The following is a 16,285-nucleotide window of genomic DNA, read 5'->3' as shown; positions in this document are numbered from 1 at the left end:
TATAGTGAGGGGAAGCGTGTTCATGTCAAAGGTTTTATTCTGAGCTGCACTTTTGCCATTCATTTAAAATCTGTTTTTATTTTTTTTTATTTCCAAAAATGTTGAATTGCCCCATTTGAATAAAATATGTATTCTATGAAGGACCCCCACCCAAAACAAATTCTGTGTACTAAACAGAAAATCAATTGTACTGCAGAGACCCTGGAGACATAATCATCATTCAATAATGCTCCAACATGTGTTCACGGGGAGGTCTTCTGCTGAAGTGCTGGTTTCTTCCTTCTGATCGGAACATCATGGAGTTGTGAAAACGGATGCTAAGTCTTTTGTCGGCGGCTCCTGTAATAAAAATAGAGACATATTTTGGACACGCTTTTCTAGAACGGATGAGGCACGGACATTTATTGCTGCGATGTGACTTAGACACTCACTTCTATGAACCAAGGCATGTCCTGTATGATCACCACCTCGTCGCTCTCCCGCCGCCTCCTCTTCTCCCAGGCGTTCCGTGCCATCACCATGGAAACCACCAGCACGGCCATCGCAGCAACGCACCCCACCACGGCCGTGACCGCCGCGGGGTTTCCGGCAGCGCCCCGTGGAGCGCCTTGGTCTGCGGCCTTCACCAGACTGTCCTCGGCTTGGACTGCGGTGCGGACGAGAGGCCAAGATTCCAGCAGATGAGATATATCTGAGGACAAGCAGACGAGAACCCGTGACCTTTCAGACCTCCGATGTACGTCACCGTTGATCCCGTCTGAATGACTCCCGCACCTTCCAGACTGAAGAGGAAGAAGGCGTCGTCTCCTTTGATGAAGTTCCTGCTCTTCAGTCTGCTGTGGGTGAGGAAGCTGCTTGTTCCGGTGCCCGGGCCCCGGTAGTAAAAACTGCCGTCGGATGCAGTCACTTTGTAGCCCACCTTCCTGGGATCGTCCCAGTAGTACTCAGTGCCTGGAGGAGGAGGGGAGGGGGGGGGGGGCAGGTGATTCTTAGTTTGACGCACAAAGCGACAAGTAATCGCGCAAAGATAAGAATGAGTGTCTCGTCAAGTTCTCCGCCCCTCTCTCACCATCAGTGAGCATCTTGTGGGGGTCGGTGGTGACCATTCGGTGCATGTTTATCTGCTGCCTGATGTCAGACTGCTGGTCCATCAGGGCCATGGTCACCTGCTGCCACGGACACGGCCACTTGAGGCCGTGGTCGTTGGGGCCTGAGGTCAGATAGAAGTAGGTGGCCAGGTATCCTGGACGGCCGCTTCTTCCGTTAATGTACACACCCACCTACGGATCACAGAGCGGTATGAAGTACGACGATTACCCAATCACAGCTTACCAACCACAACTGCACGGCAGGCTGGTCGAGCTTTGGATTTCTTCAAGATTGAGAGATCCGGGTGTTGAAAAGGCGTTCGTTTACCTGGAAGGAGTAACCTGCTGGGGACAGAAAGCGAGGGCTGTACACCTTCTCTCCATTTGGTGTGGTGGCCAGCAGGCGGGTGATGTTGCGGATGTGCCAGATGTGCTGAGGGCACTTTGAGGACGACAGGTTGATGTCATCCAGAGAGAAGCCTCCTGTCGACGGGCCCGTTCCCCTCACGCCCTCAAAAACCACACGGGCCTTCCGGGTCACATTCAGGTTGATGTTATGCAGTTCCCAGGAGCCCATGACGCCTCCTGTGAAGAGATAGAATAGACATTAAACACTTTAGTTGAGGTGAGAGGTGAACTTCTGATTTCCCAGCTTCTTTCAAAAGTTTACTCAAAGTCGGAAATGTGCCTATCGTGCATGCTGTGGGGGGCTTATACTGTATAACACACGATATGTCGTATTTTCATTTGTGTACCTGAAATACTCTTGAAGAGCTTGAGTTTGGGGTTGACCAGGTCATCCTCTCTCACCCAGACGTTGAGGACGTCGTCGGCTGCACCGCTGTTGTGGAGGAAGAACTGCAGACACTGGGCTCCGGGTTTGGGGTAAAGCCAACGACTCTCCAGGAGCGCACGGCCGCCAGGCGCAGCAGAGGCGGTGCTGAAGTGCATGAAGAAGCCTTTTCCTGGGAGCAGGAGGACACAACAGTGGGTACTGTTGTCACATAAGCCCAAAGCCTCCCCAAGGTCGACCGGCCTGGACTACAAGGGGCTCACATAGTCTCAGCCGGCATACGGGCAGAGAGTTTTTTTTAGCTTAGCAGGAGCAGCTAATGATGTCTATTTCTAATAAATCACTTATAATTTGCTGTCGATCTTCAAACAACAATCAATGTGTTTTGACTGCCAGCCTGTACTTTGCACAGGTTATGTTATAAATCACTTTTGTTTTTTACACTAACTACCAAGTGTAGCTATCTTTGAGGCTCGATACGCTGATAACGTTAAATAAATGATAACTGGACAACTACACAGTGAGGTGGATTATATATATTATTATACCGTAAATACTTCATCCGCATTTTCACTTTTCAGCCCCTCGACATATATTGGCTTTGCTTGACAGTCACCTTCACATTGTCCCATGTTGGAGAAGTCGGTCGGAGGCCCTCCGCTGACAGAACTGCGTTTTTCCCACTTTGCCTCGCCGGGACCCTGAATCATCCCGCAGATGTTCTCCAGCTCAAAGTCACAGCTGTCCACAAAGGTAGAAGACTTGGCTGTGGAGAGGAAGCAGTGAGGACACACTTCAGTGCACTAGACTTTCATTACCATTCGTATTCCTTGAATGCTGCTAAAATGTACATATGGTTGTATATGTGTACATGTAGTTGCTTGTTTTACATTCTCACCATTTACAGTCAACGAAAAAGTAACAAAAGCGGCGTTTTCCCTCTTTTTACATAGTCACAGACCAACTATTGAAATACATGCAAGCCACAACAAAAATGAACTCATCAATTTAATACATGACATTAATCCTGTCCCAGAAAGAGGAGCACAGGTTGCCACATTTCACCTGTAGGAAGCGTTTCATGCTGCAAACCACATCTTAACTTGTATAAAAACCTAGGTAGTGGATTCAAGCTCTTTTAGAGTTTTAATATCTGAGAATATTAAAACAATATTAAAATATTATATATTTAGCATTGTTCTAAAGTGTCAATCGTGTTTTTTATGGCAATTTCTGGTGTTATTTATTCTTTGTAATGTGTTTTTTGTCAGCTGTGCGTTGTGGACTGTGTCTTTTTGAGTCTATTGTTATCTGTCTGAATTTTTGGTGGCAAATGAGTTTCCCCACTGGGGATTAATAAAGTTTAAATATGAAATTCAACCTGGACCCCAAAGCTTTTGAATAATTTGGCAGGATCGCTGCTTCTGTGCGGTTTACATTTGGGCCAAAATGAAGAATAAAGTGCAATCATAACTACTCCTGTCACCCGGCGGTGATGGAAACCTTGAGTGGATTTCATCCGAATGCAACAAATATATATGTAATTTTATTCAGAGTAATAAATGCCAAACTCCATTTGACTTCATCAGTTTCATCATCATGCTGAAGCTCTGTCGGACCCCTTGGTGTCATTCTCTAACTGGGTGGTTGCAGTAAACACGTGGTTAACGTTGTGAACAAAAACAACATGATTTGGCTTAAAATAAGTCTGTAAGAAACGTACCAAAAGTACAGAAACACGTCACAATCATCACTAACCGTCACAACAACCGTTTGGACTCTAACACCGGTCTCCTGCTTGAAAGTCCTGTGTTTGTCACGGTCAGACCCTCTTTCTGCGTCAACCAATACTGGGGTCAAATCTACCGTCAATCATATATCTTGTAATATTCAGTTTGACCTCATACTCTCCTCGCTTTGTTGTTTCTAGACTTTTAGAAGTGGAATAGTCCAATAGGAGGAAGTCCAGACTATTCTCTGAAGGAATGGACATTCTCATTCATTATTGGATGCAAACTTCTTATATCAAGACACTTTTATCAGGACACCTTTGGTCAAATAAGTTATCACATACCCAGCTTTAATTAGCCCTCCATAAAGGGAGTGATAACAAGGTGCCCCAACAGTCCGCTTTGATAACCGAGGGCTGATATTGCAGTGCCACCACACACATATGGTTACATCATAGAATCATAGAACAGAAAAGAGCTGGCGAACTTGAAGGCTTATTAGAGCGACTTTGTCCTGAAGCACACTGATTATAGTATCACCAAGGATGATACATTCTAGACTACTACCTTGGATTATCAATGTAAATTAGCATCAATTTATGACAAATAAACTGACCTTTAACTAACTCTGCAAGGTTATTATGGGACAAAAATCATTCCTATTTTAGGGGGAGATTTAATTTACCGATCGTTCAAACACTGGTCAAGGCGTTATATCTCGTGTATTGTTGGATGGACGGAACGGCCGGCTGAGAGGACTCACTGCATCGGTAGAGCCTGTTGACCTTGGTGAGGTCACTGGCGCTGAAGCCCATCCTCTGGCCGATCACGTCCATGAAGTGGGGGATCCTGGGGACGATGCTGGGCTCGGAGCCGACGTTGAAGGACGTCTTGCTGTAGTGCATCACCGAGCCGTAGTCGTAGGGGACGCCGAGAGCGCTGGACAGCGTGTCGTCGTACGTTTTGAAGTTGTGCTTTTTATCTGAGGAGGTCACAGAAAGAGCTCAGGCCTCAGATAGCAGGCCAGGAGAAAAGCACCGGTAAAGTTACAGGTAAAGTGTGTGGAGCTGTACTTCAAGGTGTTGTTACCGGGTTGAATGTGATCCCACACGATGTTGACGTAGTCGTCCCGGTCGGCTCTGGACTGCTCATGCCAGAATCCCAGAGCGTGCAGGAACTCGTGCTCAACGGTTCCCAGACGGTCACAGTTGCTACCGATGGACAGCCGCTGCTTGCCCACATGCTGGTTGCCCACAGAGGAGAAGCATCTACGGAGAAGGGAAAGTGGGATGCAGTTTTTACTGTGGTTAAAAAAAATAAACGTGGACTTTTAATCCCCAGAGAGACATTTGTGCATATCTAATAGCACACTATATATTAATAATGCACTTTTATTAGGTTCCTGTGTGCTTAAAGCAGTAATAATGCATTATTTGGGCCATTTGGGGACAGCAGATCAAACTGTAAACTGTACGTATTTTATTTAGTGCAGCTTTAAACACTTGATGAGGACGCAGCGTTCGCATCGCTGCATGTTGTGGATTCATGTGCCAGGACACAAACCAAAGGCCGTCATAGTTTTGACAGTTTCTATGAACTAAACGAGAGCTCACCCGCTCCCTTTGTACACCGAGATGTAGTTCTCCTCTCCACTCCACGGTGTGAAGTCAATGCACGTCTTCAGTCTGTACTGGTCGAACGCCTTCAGGATCACTCCCTTTGCATTCATTTCTGCATGTTACACATGTGTCAGACAAAGAAGCAGCGTCATTTGGTGCGTATCCATTACAACATGGGAGGGGACTGTGCATGTTTCCTACCCAGACTGTCCTCCAGGTAGTAGGGAATGGTGGTGGGCCAGCGATACTGGTCTCCTAAGATGGAGTTTCTGGTGGATTTCTGATGGGAGTGGAGAAAACAAAAAGGTGGCGATGGATCGTGAAGATTGCAGACTTGAACAGACTCACTTCAGGGATACACCTGAAACCTTTTCCTCTCTGGGTCGGGGAAAGTAATTATTACACATGCATCATTTACATTAATTAAATTAATGATGTGGAGAAGATATCGTTGTACTGTTACATGAGTCTTATGATGATCATATTTACACGGTTCATATTGCATTGCGTTAGTTCCTGCAACTGTGCAAATTTGGAATCATATTGTGCAAATTAGCATTTTATGTCAAGAAACAATCATTTATCCACATAAGCACACAATATATTTAAAATATAATTCAAAAAACTTTATGTGTTTCCTACCATGCCCAGAATGAAGCCACACATATAATGTGACAGTCAAATATGAATATGCAGATTACTTGAGCAGTCTTTGTCTTACTTCGTCCTGTTCGATATCTCCATCCAGCAGGTCCAGCCCAGCCGCTGCAAAGCCAAGTTTAATTTTATGATGAAAGTCCTCAGAGACATAGACAATCAATTAATCCAACTTTATTTCAGACTCAAGGTCCGGACAAAGCAAATCCAGACCAGCGTGCTCACAAACCATCATTGATGTTGAAGATGTCCCAGTCATGGCCCTCATCAACATCCGTTTCTGCAGATGTAGAATCAGTTATTTAAACAGGGGACTACATTGAGCCCACAGACAAGTTATTATGTCACATACACTTTAAAACTCATTTATTCTCCCATCACCGTCTGACTATTTTAAGAGGAAATTTGACTGCCTGGTCCTTCTGGCAATAAGCACAGCTGTATTTCAGGTGTTCAATGCGCTGACATCTCGGTAGACTAAAGTACGTTCAAGTAGGGAGCTGTTTTCTATTCAATTCAGTTTATTTTGTATAGCCAAATATCACAAATTACTAATTTGGGGGGGGGTATTTAAAAAACTCTTCTCACTTTGTCTCGAGTGTAATCCAACTTCAACCTCAGTCATATATTATTTCACAGTCACGAACATGAAAACAATCATTTACGCGACTCACCTATATCACCTGTTAGCTTTGCTGCTGCCTAGAAAAATGCATTGGAGAACACATGAATCAATAAAGAGAGAAAACTGATGACATGATTCACTAAATAATGAATTGACAACTCAACATTGGAGCGATTGTCACTGTTTTGTACTGGAGATACAGCAAGTTAATGTTCCACAAAATCAAAATGCATAGGCGTACACATACCAGTCCCAAGCCAAAGAACAGAGCGGTCCACCCGAGTGCCATTGCTGCAGCTGCAGACACACACTTACTGTGTTGGAGAAATGTTGCTGCTTTTTTTCTGTTCTGAAGAAGAAACACTGAAGCAACACTCACACTATATAGTTATTTATCGACTCGGGTTGAGGGAGATTACAAGGTTGTCATATTAATTATTAATGGGATTGATATTAGTTTATCTTTCTGTTGTGGTCGCACTAACACATACGCACTGGGAAAGATGTTTCGCAAGAGTTCACACACACACACACACACACACACACACACACACACAAACACACGCACACACACACACACACACACACATTTGTGACCTTACCTGACGGTCGGGTTTATAACACAGCTTTAATCAGTGGCTACCGCATAATGTTAATTTAGAGGGACAGTGTTTAGGATTTAGTGGGATTTATTGTTAGAAATGTAACATAATAAGAATAAATATTTTTTTCATTTGTGTCTAATACTTAAAATAAGAATCATTGTGTTTTTTTCCTTTCATATTCGGAGCGGGTCCTCTTCACGGAGTGGTGCAATCTACAACCTCACCACTCGATGTCGTTAAATCCTACACACTGCTGTAACTGCAACTCTAAAATACTGTAAGTAGGTTATTATACCACGAGAGAGGAGTAGCTTGTTGGAGACCCGTTGGAAGAAAGAACAAAAGGGAGAATAAAGCACTGCCAGGACATCTTCATCAGCATATTTAAAATAGACATTAATAAAACCCCAATATATATATATATTTATATACACCATTAGGATAGTTGGAATTTAAAATATCTTTAGATATAATGATGTTATGATAGTGTGATGTATTTTTTACAGCTTCGATACCTACGATACCAAAACCAAAAGAGACATGTTAACACATTTATTTTAAGTCTGAGGTATTTGATCCCCCGACATCTCCACGTAGCTTTAATAATAGAAACTGTGCATATATGCTGTCATCATCCCCTTTAGTCAAACGTCCCATTCCAGCAGAGCCAGCAGTTTTGTTTTCATATAGCGATTGAAAAATACATTATGACATAATTCCTTTAGAGGTTACACTGCTGTTGTATATAAACAGTTATGTAGAATGCAATAAAAATACAAATAATATTTCATTAAAGTCCTTGTACAGTATTCTTTTCCTCCAGGTATTGAAGCTCCTCCCAGTTAAACACATACAATGACCCAAAGAGGTCTGGCAGGGCCGAGGTGAAGTCCAGCTGGAGTTGACTGGGTTCTTTGACCATCTTCCTCTCCAAGGCGACTGTGGCTCAGTGGTAGAGCAATCAGAGGATCGGTGGTTCGATCCCTGGCTCTGCTAGTCAAAATGTTTTGGACATTCAATGATATGACTCACCACTCACCGGATGTAAAGGATGAAGCAGGGGTCACGTAAACAGACAGAGAAGACAAAATGACCACGCAGGTTCTTGCAAATTCGCTCTGATACAGCGAGAACGAAGAAAAAGAAAAACGCAAATGCCCGTAGCTCCTGGCGTCAATGCGTGTTCATCCAGTCCCAAATAATTGTGATTAAGTTTTAATATCAAGCTGCCGATTTGAGGAAACAAGTGTAAAGAGACGTGTTTTAACAGTTAACAAGAGTTAAAAGCTGTTTAGTTTTTTTTAGATAGTAAGTGAGCGTTAGTGTGGTCTTTATCGCGGTGACTTTCAAACTTCCTCAAACGACATAGTTTGCACCGTCGGCACCATTAGCTGGAGGTGTCGGCGTGTTGAGAGGCAATCAAAATGCTAATCTTTTGATCTTGCACCGTTTTATGTGGCTGGGCTCAATAAAATGTAGGTGGAAGGGTGAATTAATTGATTCAGACTCACTGGCATACAGGCTTGATGAGCCAGACGAGTTCAAGTAAAGCAGCCTTGTAGAATTGTACTATGATGAGAGGCTAATATGTATTGCTGTATAAGACAAAATACAACAGCATCAGTCTGTACTTTAGTACTCATTTTCCTATTTCTAAATACATTTTTGCATATCTGTCCAACATATATTAGAAAAGAAATGAGATGTTTCTCTATCTGAATTACAAAAAGCACTAAAGTTTAAAGAACAAAAATGTTAACTGAAGCAGGAATCAATTTCTTACCTTTTTAATGTCTTTTTCATTTTCCAACTGATTTGATGAGTAAAAGAATGAGTTTTCTTGGAAAATGTGTCATCTACTGAGTGATTCCAAACTTTTAAATGGCAGTGTATGTTTTTGCATGCTTTTTGTTTTCAAACCAGATATTATGTGGCTTAAATCCGCCAGATATATTGAACTCCAAATAATACTGAATCTACATTTCTAAGAGTGAGGCGGCAACAACAACAACAACCGGTCCTGTCTCTGTAACTATTTTCATCCCAACATTAGAAAAGTCGCTGCAACTCGGGTCCATAGCAGTTCCTTCTTAGACTGATTATTTTAACAGGTAGGGTCGGTCTAAAAATGGGCCCCTAAGATATTCACCACCCAGTCAACACAGGGCTGGTCTCGAGGTCAGTCATCGTAAAACGGCTCACATAATCCAAAAGGCACGATATGAAATAAATAAAGATATTTATGTGTCAAACGTCATTATGAAGAGGTCACAGGCACATTGTGTTTATTGATAGTGCAATCATTTGTGTGATATAACATTTCGAATCAGTCACAGGCAGCACTGGTGTAGTGGAAACCCGTTTCCTTCTGATGAAGCCCACGAGTAGAAAATAGGCTTCATTGGTTTACCTTCTCTAGAGGCCATTTCCTTAAATGCATGTATTCGCAATACGATATCTGAAAGGCTGCCACAAACCCATCCTCTGGTCTTTAGCACGAGACAAGGAAAGTTTTGACCCTTCCGGTGTTTGTGCTAAGCCAATCAGCTGCAGCTTCATATTTGGTGGACAAATACAAGAGTGGTATCAATCTTCTCATCTGTCGGCGAGAAAGCACAGAAGCGTGCTTCATTTGAACTATTCCTTGAACAACCAGCGCCGTAAAGCTACTTAACGCAGAGCTGTTAAAAACATCCCTTTGAAACTACTGACTGGCCAACGAGAAGAGTGGAAATTATAGTTTCAAAATGCATCGGTTCGTCTTCCAATCTGGATTTTTGACCTCAAAAGTATATTCTTCTCTTTTCTAGCAGCGTTTGGATTGTCACGTGTCTCTGACTCTCACGTGTCTCTGACTCCCAACAGGTTTTTCTTTACGGGTCTTTCCCGCCGTGTCTTTTGGTCTCGGCCCCCTTGAAGCTGCTCCGGTCGTCCCTGTGTTCATACACCGGGAGCTTCCTTTTGAACCCATGGCCATCCCACCCATCACCTCTTAATGCGGCTCACTTGCTCGCATATGATGGACAGGTACTGGTTCAGCTTCACCATGGCGATGATGATGATTCCTCCAATCAAGGTGCAGGTTGGCCAGAACAGGGAGTGGAAGACAGCTCCCCGACCGTACATCTGTGTCAGGATGGCGCTGTCCATTCGGTCCGTGGGGTCCACGAAACACTGAACCGTGTGCTGAGACCTGAGGCGCTCCGAAATGTTCTGAACTACCACGTGCGTGGCTGCGTAGTCCCTGCGGCACTTTGGGATGTAGAAGCACTAAAGGGAAGAATTTGTCCAAAAAAAAAGAGAAAAATTAATGATTGTTTACTTTTGGGCTTGTTCATATCGCCTTATTAAGAGTCCAGACCTCAGCGTCGATGTCCTGCGTCTCCGCGTTGTGCAACAGTCGTACCACCTTTCCCGAGGAGTTGAGGCTCACGAAGACCTGGAGACAGGGGTAACGGGAACTCCCCCAGCACTCCGTCCCACAGCTGTACGAACAGTTCACGTCGCACACGATGGTGGAGTTCACCACGGTGCAGCTGGTCTCGTCTGTCCACACGCTGTAGGGAAGGAGCAATCGTTTCCAATGAACATACTTTCAATGGTTGTTAGCCACCGAGTGTGAGAATGCAGATGAACACACGTCTTGTATTCACAATCACAGCGAGGTCACGGAGGTGAGCTCGTGGCTTGTTATTACCGGTCGGCGTAGGAGCGCAGGATGGTGATTCCCAGGACAAAGTACATCATGACAGACAGGACGACCATGCCGAGGCCCAGCAGGATGGCTCGGTCCTCCCCGGCCTTCAGAGCGGTCACAGTCTTCTTCTTGTCCAGGACGTCATATTCCCGACTCTTCCCGTAGACGGGTCTGAAAAGAGGTCAATATTAAAGATGCACTTTCCAGGCAACATCGGACACATCTCTAGGCATCTAGGCTACCTCCTTCTGTTTCATGGATCCATTCATACATTGTCATATTCATGTAACATGTTTATGTAACTTAGTAACTCTGTTCATTCTGTACACATGACATCTATTGCATCTGTCCATCCGGGGAGAGGGATCCTCCTCTGTTGCTCTCCTGGAGGTTTCTTCCCTTTTTTCCCTGTGAAAGGTTATTTTTGGGGAGTTTTTCCTGATTCGATGTGAGGTCCTGGGACAGGGATGTTGTATGTGTACAGATTATAAAACCCTCTGAGGCAAATTTTTAATTTGTGATATTGGGCTATACAAAATAAACTGAATTGAATTGAATTGAATTGAATTAAGTCCTGACACAGCTCCACAAAATATTGGGACCTGATATATTAGATTCATTCATTCTAAAGGGTTCATGGGGAGTGACAACACCCCAGTCTGCAAAGCTTTAAGCTTAAGGGGTGTTGTCACTCCCAGTCATAAAGTTAGTTAGTTGTCATAAAGTTAGCTTAAGTTTTGTTTAAAGAATCTGAGGCACTTGGCATCACAATACAATCGCGATGGAGATTCCTGCACCTGTGACTTCCTAATCTCTAAACGCAGGTATGCGTCTGCATGTCGACCTTATGGAACCTTTTTCTCCTCACACGGGATCCTCAGACGAAACCTTGCTAGATGATCCCGGAGACTTAATGTGAACGTACTCTTGGGAATGTCCATCATTAAACCAATTATTTGTCGACTGGCTTACTTTTGTTTTTTGTTTTTTGCCTTTCAATAAAAAATAATAATACATTTGAACGACACAGTGCTTTTCAAAACACTTTACAAACATACACAATTGTCATAAAAGATCTGTACACCGAAAACATAGTTTGCGCATTACACGTTCTATTCATGGATGAAATGTATCAGATGTTCTGCATTTGAATCGGATCCTTTTAAATGTCATACATGAGGATACTCATACTCACGTATGACATTACAGGGGAATTAAGTGTTGCTTTCACAAACTTGAACCGTCTCTGGCGCTTCAACTTTGTCTTCAACTGCTTTCGCTATTCAATGATCACTTCAGTGTGTCCACCAACTGGCTCGTCTGTTACTTAGAGTACACATACCTAAACTGTGCCTTCAACTTGAATTAAATATATATTTCTTTCATCATTTACAGTTTAACTGCTTCATCAACTCTTACTATTTCAATGACTTACTCTTACAATATGAGGGCAACTACTTTACAAACATTGTATTCTGTTATTTCCAGCACACAGACATTTTCTTCAGAAAATGTAGCCTTTTTCGAGACAGTATTAAATACCTGCGCTCACTTCTTCCGTCTGTTGCTTTACTTCCTGCCCACAGGAACATCCTATCTGGGGATTGTGGGAACTGTTGACCACAGTTGCTGCTAGAGCTGCTGACCCACCTGCAAATATAGGAGACAGTTGTTCAAAAACCCTCCAGAACCCACAGGGTCGGACTTCTGTCGTCCCGGGCCAGGAAGCAGAAGTAACGAGTGACAAGAGCTTTCCAATCAAAAGTAGTGGAATAAAAAGTAAAATATTTCCCTTGTTTTATTTGGTTGTATATTGTTTTCCTAATGTTTTGCATTGATTAGATATACAACCTTATACAACGATCTTGACAAAATGAGTTGCATAAACATCGATTGAGAATATCAGTTTCAAGTGCATTTCCAACGTACCAATGTGGCGTATATCAGTTGCAGAGTGTCCCGTCTGAAGATAACATCAAAGGGGAGAAAACCCCTTCTGGCTGTTAAACAATGTCATGACTGAGCCGGGCCAGCATGCTTCACAATTATTTACAACCCAGGATTAGCAGGTCTCTATCATTGGTCATCCATAAGAGATCCACACTCGCTCTAAGGGGTTAGAGTAATGTCAGCTCTGGTGTGTGAAATCCCAAGAACCTAATCTTATCCCCGACCTCCTTTCCAGTTGAGTGCATTTACTGGATGTTAATGTGTTCAATGTCTGATAAAATAACCCTAATGATGTCATCAGGGTTAGCTCGGATTGGGTTTTCAGTATATTTCAGTTCTGTTTTTATTTCTATCACAATTCTGCTACATTAAATCCTACATTAGATCCTGGTGGGGGCTAGTCGTAATATTGAGGTGTTCCTTCCACTTGTCCCGCTGGGTATTGAACCTAAATACCAAGATGTGTCTGTGGAAGATATCGGAAGTTGCATACACGTTCATATTAATTTGATTTATATTATTCAGAGTAGCCTTTGCCTCCATGAAATATCTGTAGAGAAACACGTTCAGATCGACAGCTCATCAATCTGCCTTCATGTCCTCCTGTTAGTATGGAAGAACATGTAACCTAAAACAACCGCAGGGCTGACAGTGTGTGTGTGTGTGTGTGTGTGTGTGTGTGTGTGTGTGTGTGTGTGTGTGCATGCTCACATGTCTCCTCTGAGAGCATTTGTTGGTTTGATTTATGTTTGCTGAGTGTGTTGACTGCCTGCATACCTACATAGGTCTGTATGTGTGTCTTTGTGTGTTATATTAGGAAGTCATGTTTGTAAACCAGTGGAAACACACACATACAAATGGTATGTGGACACACTGTGTGAAACACATGGCTATCATTCCTTTTACAATTTAAGACCTCTCGCACGAATGTTAAACACGTTCCGTCGTAAGAAATGACGTCGTAAAGGTCAGACAACAACACGGTCACCAAAGCCACGACCTTGCTGTGACGTGTCAAAATCATCCATGTGATGGTGCTGTTGATCGTTCTATCAGAGCCATAGTCTGCACACACACACACACACACACACACACACACACACACACACACACACACACCAGCATTATAGTTGATTTGATAAAAAGTACTCCATTACCAGTAAATTACCTGCCTTTAAAAAAAAGTTAAAGTACAGAAGTATTACCAGCTGAATGCACCTCAACAAGAGGGGAAAGGCCATCAGGAAGATCGAGAAGACACTCGAAGGCCGTATCCATTCCAGTTGAATTGATCGGTGGTCAGAATGTTTTTATTTTTCAACTCCAGATGTAAGTAGTTGTATTTATTGTCCTCAGCTGCAGACGCCACAGGGCATAATGCTGCCTTTCAGACTGGGACAATCTAATAGTTTGAATATTTAAGGGGGAGACGAGCAACTCCTCCCAATCTTCTACAAAAGGCCTTTTCATCTCACAGTCAGATTGTTTTATGTATGACATTATTAGAGTGTTGGTACTGATTCACCAATGTGGCATTTCATTGATTAGATTAGAGCTCGCTTTAACGACTGTGATGTTGGGAGCGCCCTCTAAAGGGCCCTCGAGATTAAGGGTTTATGAGAAGGTGAATAGAAAAGAAGAAACAAGTTCAGCTTCACAAATCTGCTTCCATTTGTTTCCTATTCTTAAATCTTTTGCTTTTAAATGCATTTAAATGCTACTAACTAAGAATTTTAGAGTGCACATCTCTTGTTGGTGGAACTGCTAACAACTTATAAACATTTGAAATGTGGCGTGAGCCCCAGGAGCCAAAAATGTAACCACTGGTTGAATATTTGACATTGTATTGTATTACAAGCGTATATCTTCATCCGAAAAGTAAAACAAAATCTGCCTAAACACAAACCATGAGGTGAGATCTTACCTGTCACATTATTTAAGTACTTCATTTATTGACACTCAGTAAACCAATATAGTGTGTTGGAGCTCCAGCAACACGTTGATCCTCTTCTGACCAACAGCCTTTTCAATAGATCAGCAGCTCACTGCCGTCAAAAGTATTCAGACAGTGAAATAAATATGATTTCTTACAGGCAGTCTAGAAATCAGTCAGGTGGGGAGTTCAACATGAAGTAGAACAAACAGGAAGCTGCTGTATGTCAACATGACAGGCCTAAATATTGACGTGCTCCACCACACACACACACACACGGTCTATAAAAGTGATAAGGGCCATGAATGACGGCCCACCCGACGGGTGCCTGAGTCAATATTTTCTAATCCTGCTGGTTGGTTGTCGTGAACGCGGCTTCAGACGAAGCTCTTAGCGGCAGCTTAGTGACAGCTTGACTTCATTGAAATCTACACCGGTGATAAGATGGTCAGTGGTGGGAAACGTCAACACGGCTATAGTAAAGAATCAAAATCTCAGATTGAAATCCAAACTCTCTCCTAAACCAGGGGGTTGAACACTGTTTAGTTGAACTGCTTCATGCATGGAGTCCAGGGTCATAAAACTCCTCCCACCCACCTTCATCGGATGTCTGGGTAATTAAGTCTTACATTTAATCAATATCTGTCACTGCCACCACGGACAGTTAGAAGCTTCACCTCTCCTAGCTTTATATATATATATATATATATATATATATATATATATATATATATATATATATATTATACACATTGTTTTTAAGGATTATGTTCAGCCTTTTGACATCGAGCAAAGGTGCCACTCTACACTCAGACTGGGGCTGAACAATACATTGTTTTTTAAATCGAAGTGGTGAATCTTTCAAGTCCGCGGCTATTGAGAGTCTACAACCCATTTTCTTCCAGAAATAAGATACCTGTGTAATTATGCTTGGTAGAATCATGTCTTGTTTAATATTATCTTTGAGCCCCGCTTGGATGTTGGTATATATTTGGTATATATAGTGTCAAATAATAAGCAACAACACAGCTAGATTATAGTGACCTGAACACTAACACACACGTGTGTATGTTGTAGTGTGCTGGAAGAAAGGCTCAGTGGAGCAAGACAGCCAGTCGAGTCAAACCAGATCATAAACACTCAATAGATTTATCCGACCAGGATCAACCCAACACCACGAGGGCTGGAAATGATGTCCCAGTACCAACATCCATTTTAACAAATCCACTTACATGTATAGTCCTATTTGTATTATGTAAAATGATAGCGTGATGATGAAGTGGAGCTCACCTGATTTCTGATGGTGGTGTTCAGACAAAAGTGGTCAAACTGTTGTAGCACCTCACTGTCTACAACACCTCCACCCGTGGCCTTATGTTTACGTTTACCCCAAAGAATATTCATGTCACGCTCTGCCTCACAGCAGGCTCGGTCCTGATTTTCTTTTTATCAAACTGAAGCTTTACAGTGTAGTTCAAAGGTCAGGAAAAAAAGATATGAAACTAACTTCAGCACTTAAAAAGAAAAAAGTGTTTTAGAAAAGTTCCGAACCGAAGTAACTCACGACTAAATGTGCTGATGGATTCTA

The 16,285-nt window shown here is 42.8% G+C and overlaps 2 protein-coding genes across 2 annotated transcripts; both read right to left on the bottom strand.

The window, feature by feature from the left end:
- Positions 1-21: 21 nt before the first annotated feature.
- On the bottom strand, positions 22-6,890 carry LOC117729863 (meprin A subunit beta-like). The gene is made up of 15 exons (XM_034531245.1): positions 6,760-6,890; positions 6,562-6,589; positions 6,117-6,167; positions 5,952-5,995; positions 5,432-5,510; positions 5,225-5,342; positions 4,701-4,879; positions 4,375-4,593; positions 2,498-2,647; positions 1,844-2,053; positions 1,417-1,673; positions 1,070-1,280; positions 775-951; positions 432-691; positions 22-339 (listed from the first exon to the last, which is right to left on the bottom strand). The coding sequence occupies exons 1-15, from the start codon at positions 6,799-6,801 to the stop codon at positions 295-297; spliced, it is 2,070 nt and encodes a 689-aa protein (XP_034387136.1). The 5' UTR covers positions 6,802-6,890; the 3' UTR covers positions 22-294.
- A 3,212-nt stretch (positions 6,891-10,102) lies between these two features.
- LOC117729925 (calcium-activated potassium channel subunit beta-2-like) lies at positions 10,103-16,080 on the bottom strand. Its single transcript, XM_034531329.1, has 5 exons — positions 15,988-16,080; positions 12,357-12,464; positions 10,815-10,985; positions 10,479-10,674; positions 10,103-10,387 (listed from the first exon to the last, which is right to left on the bottom strand). Exons 2-5 carry the CDS (start codon positions 12,404-12,406, stop codon positions 10,103-10,105), a joined length of 702 nt encoding a protein of 233 aa, XP_034387220.1. The 5' UTR covers positions 12,407-12,464; positions 15,988-16,080.
- Positions 16,081-16,285: the final 205 nt, after the last annotated feature.

The sequence above is a fragment of the Cyclopterus lumpus genome, chromosome 4, assembly GCF_009769545.1.
Source record: "Cyclopterus lumpus isolate fCycLum1 chromosome 4, fCycLum1.pri, whole genome shotgun sequence".
NCBI classification, from domain to species: domain Eukaryota; kingdom Metazoa; phylum Chordata; class Actinopteri; order Perciformes; family Cyclopteridae; genus Cyclopterus; species Cyclopterus lumpus.
The sequence above is the reverse complement of the archived record's forward strand: the minus strand, read 5'-3'. Positions and strand labels throughout refer to the sequence as shown.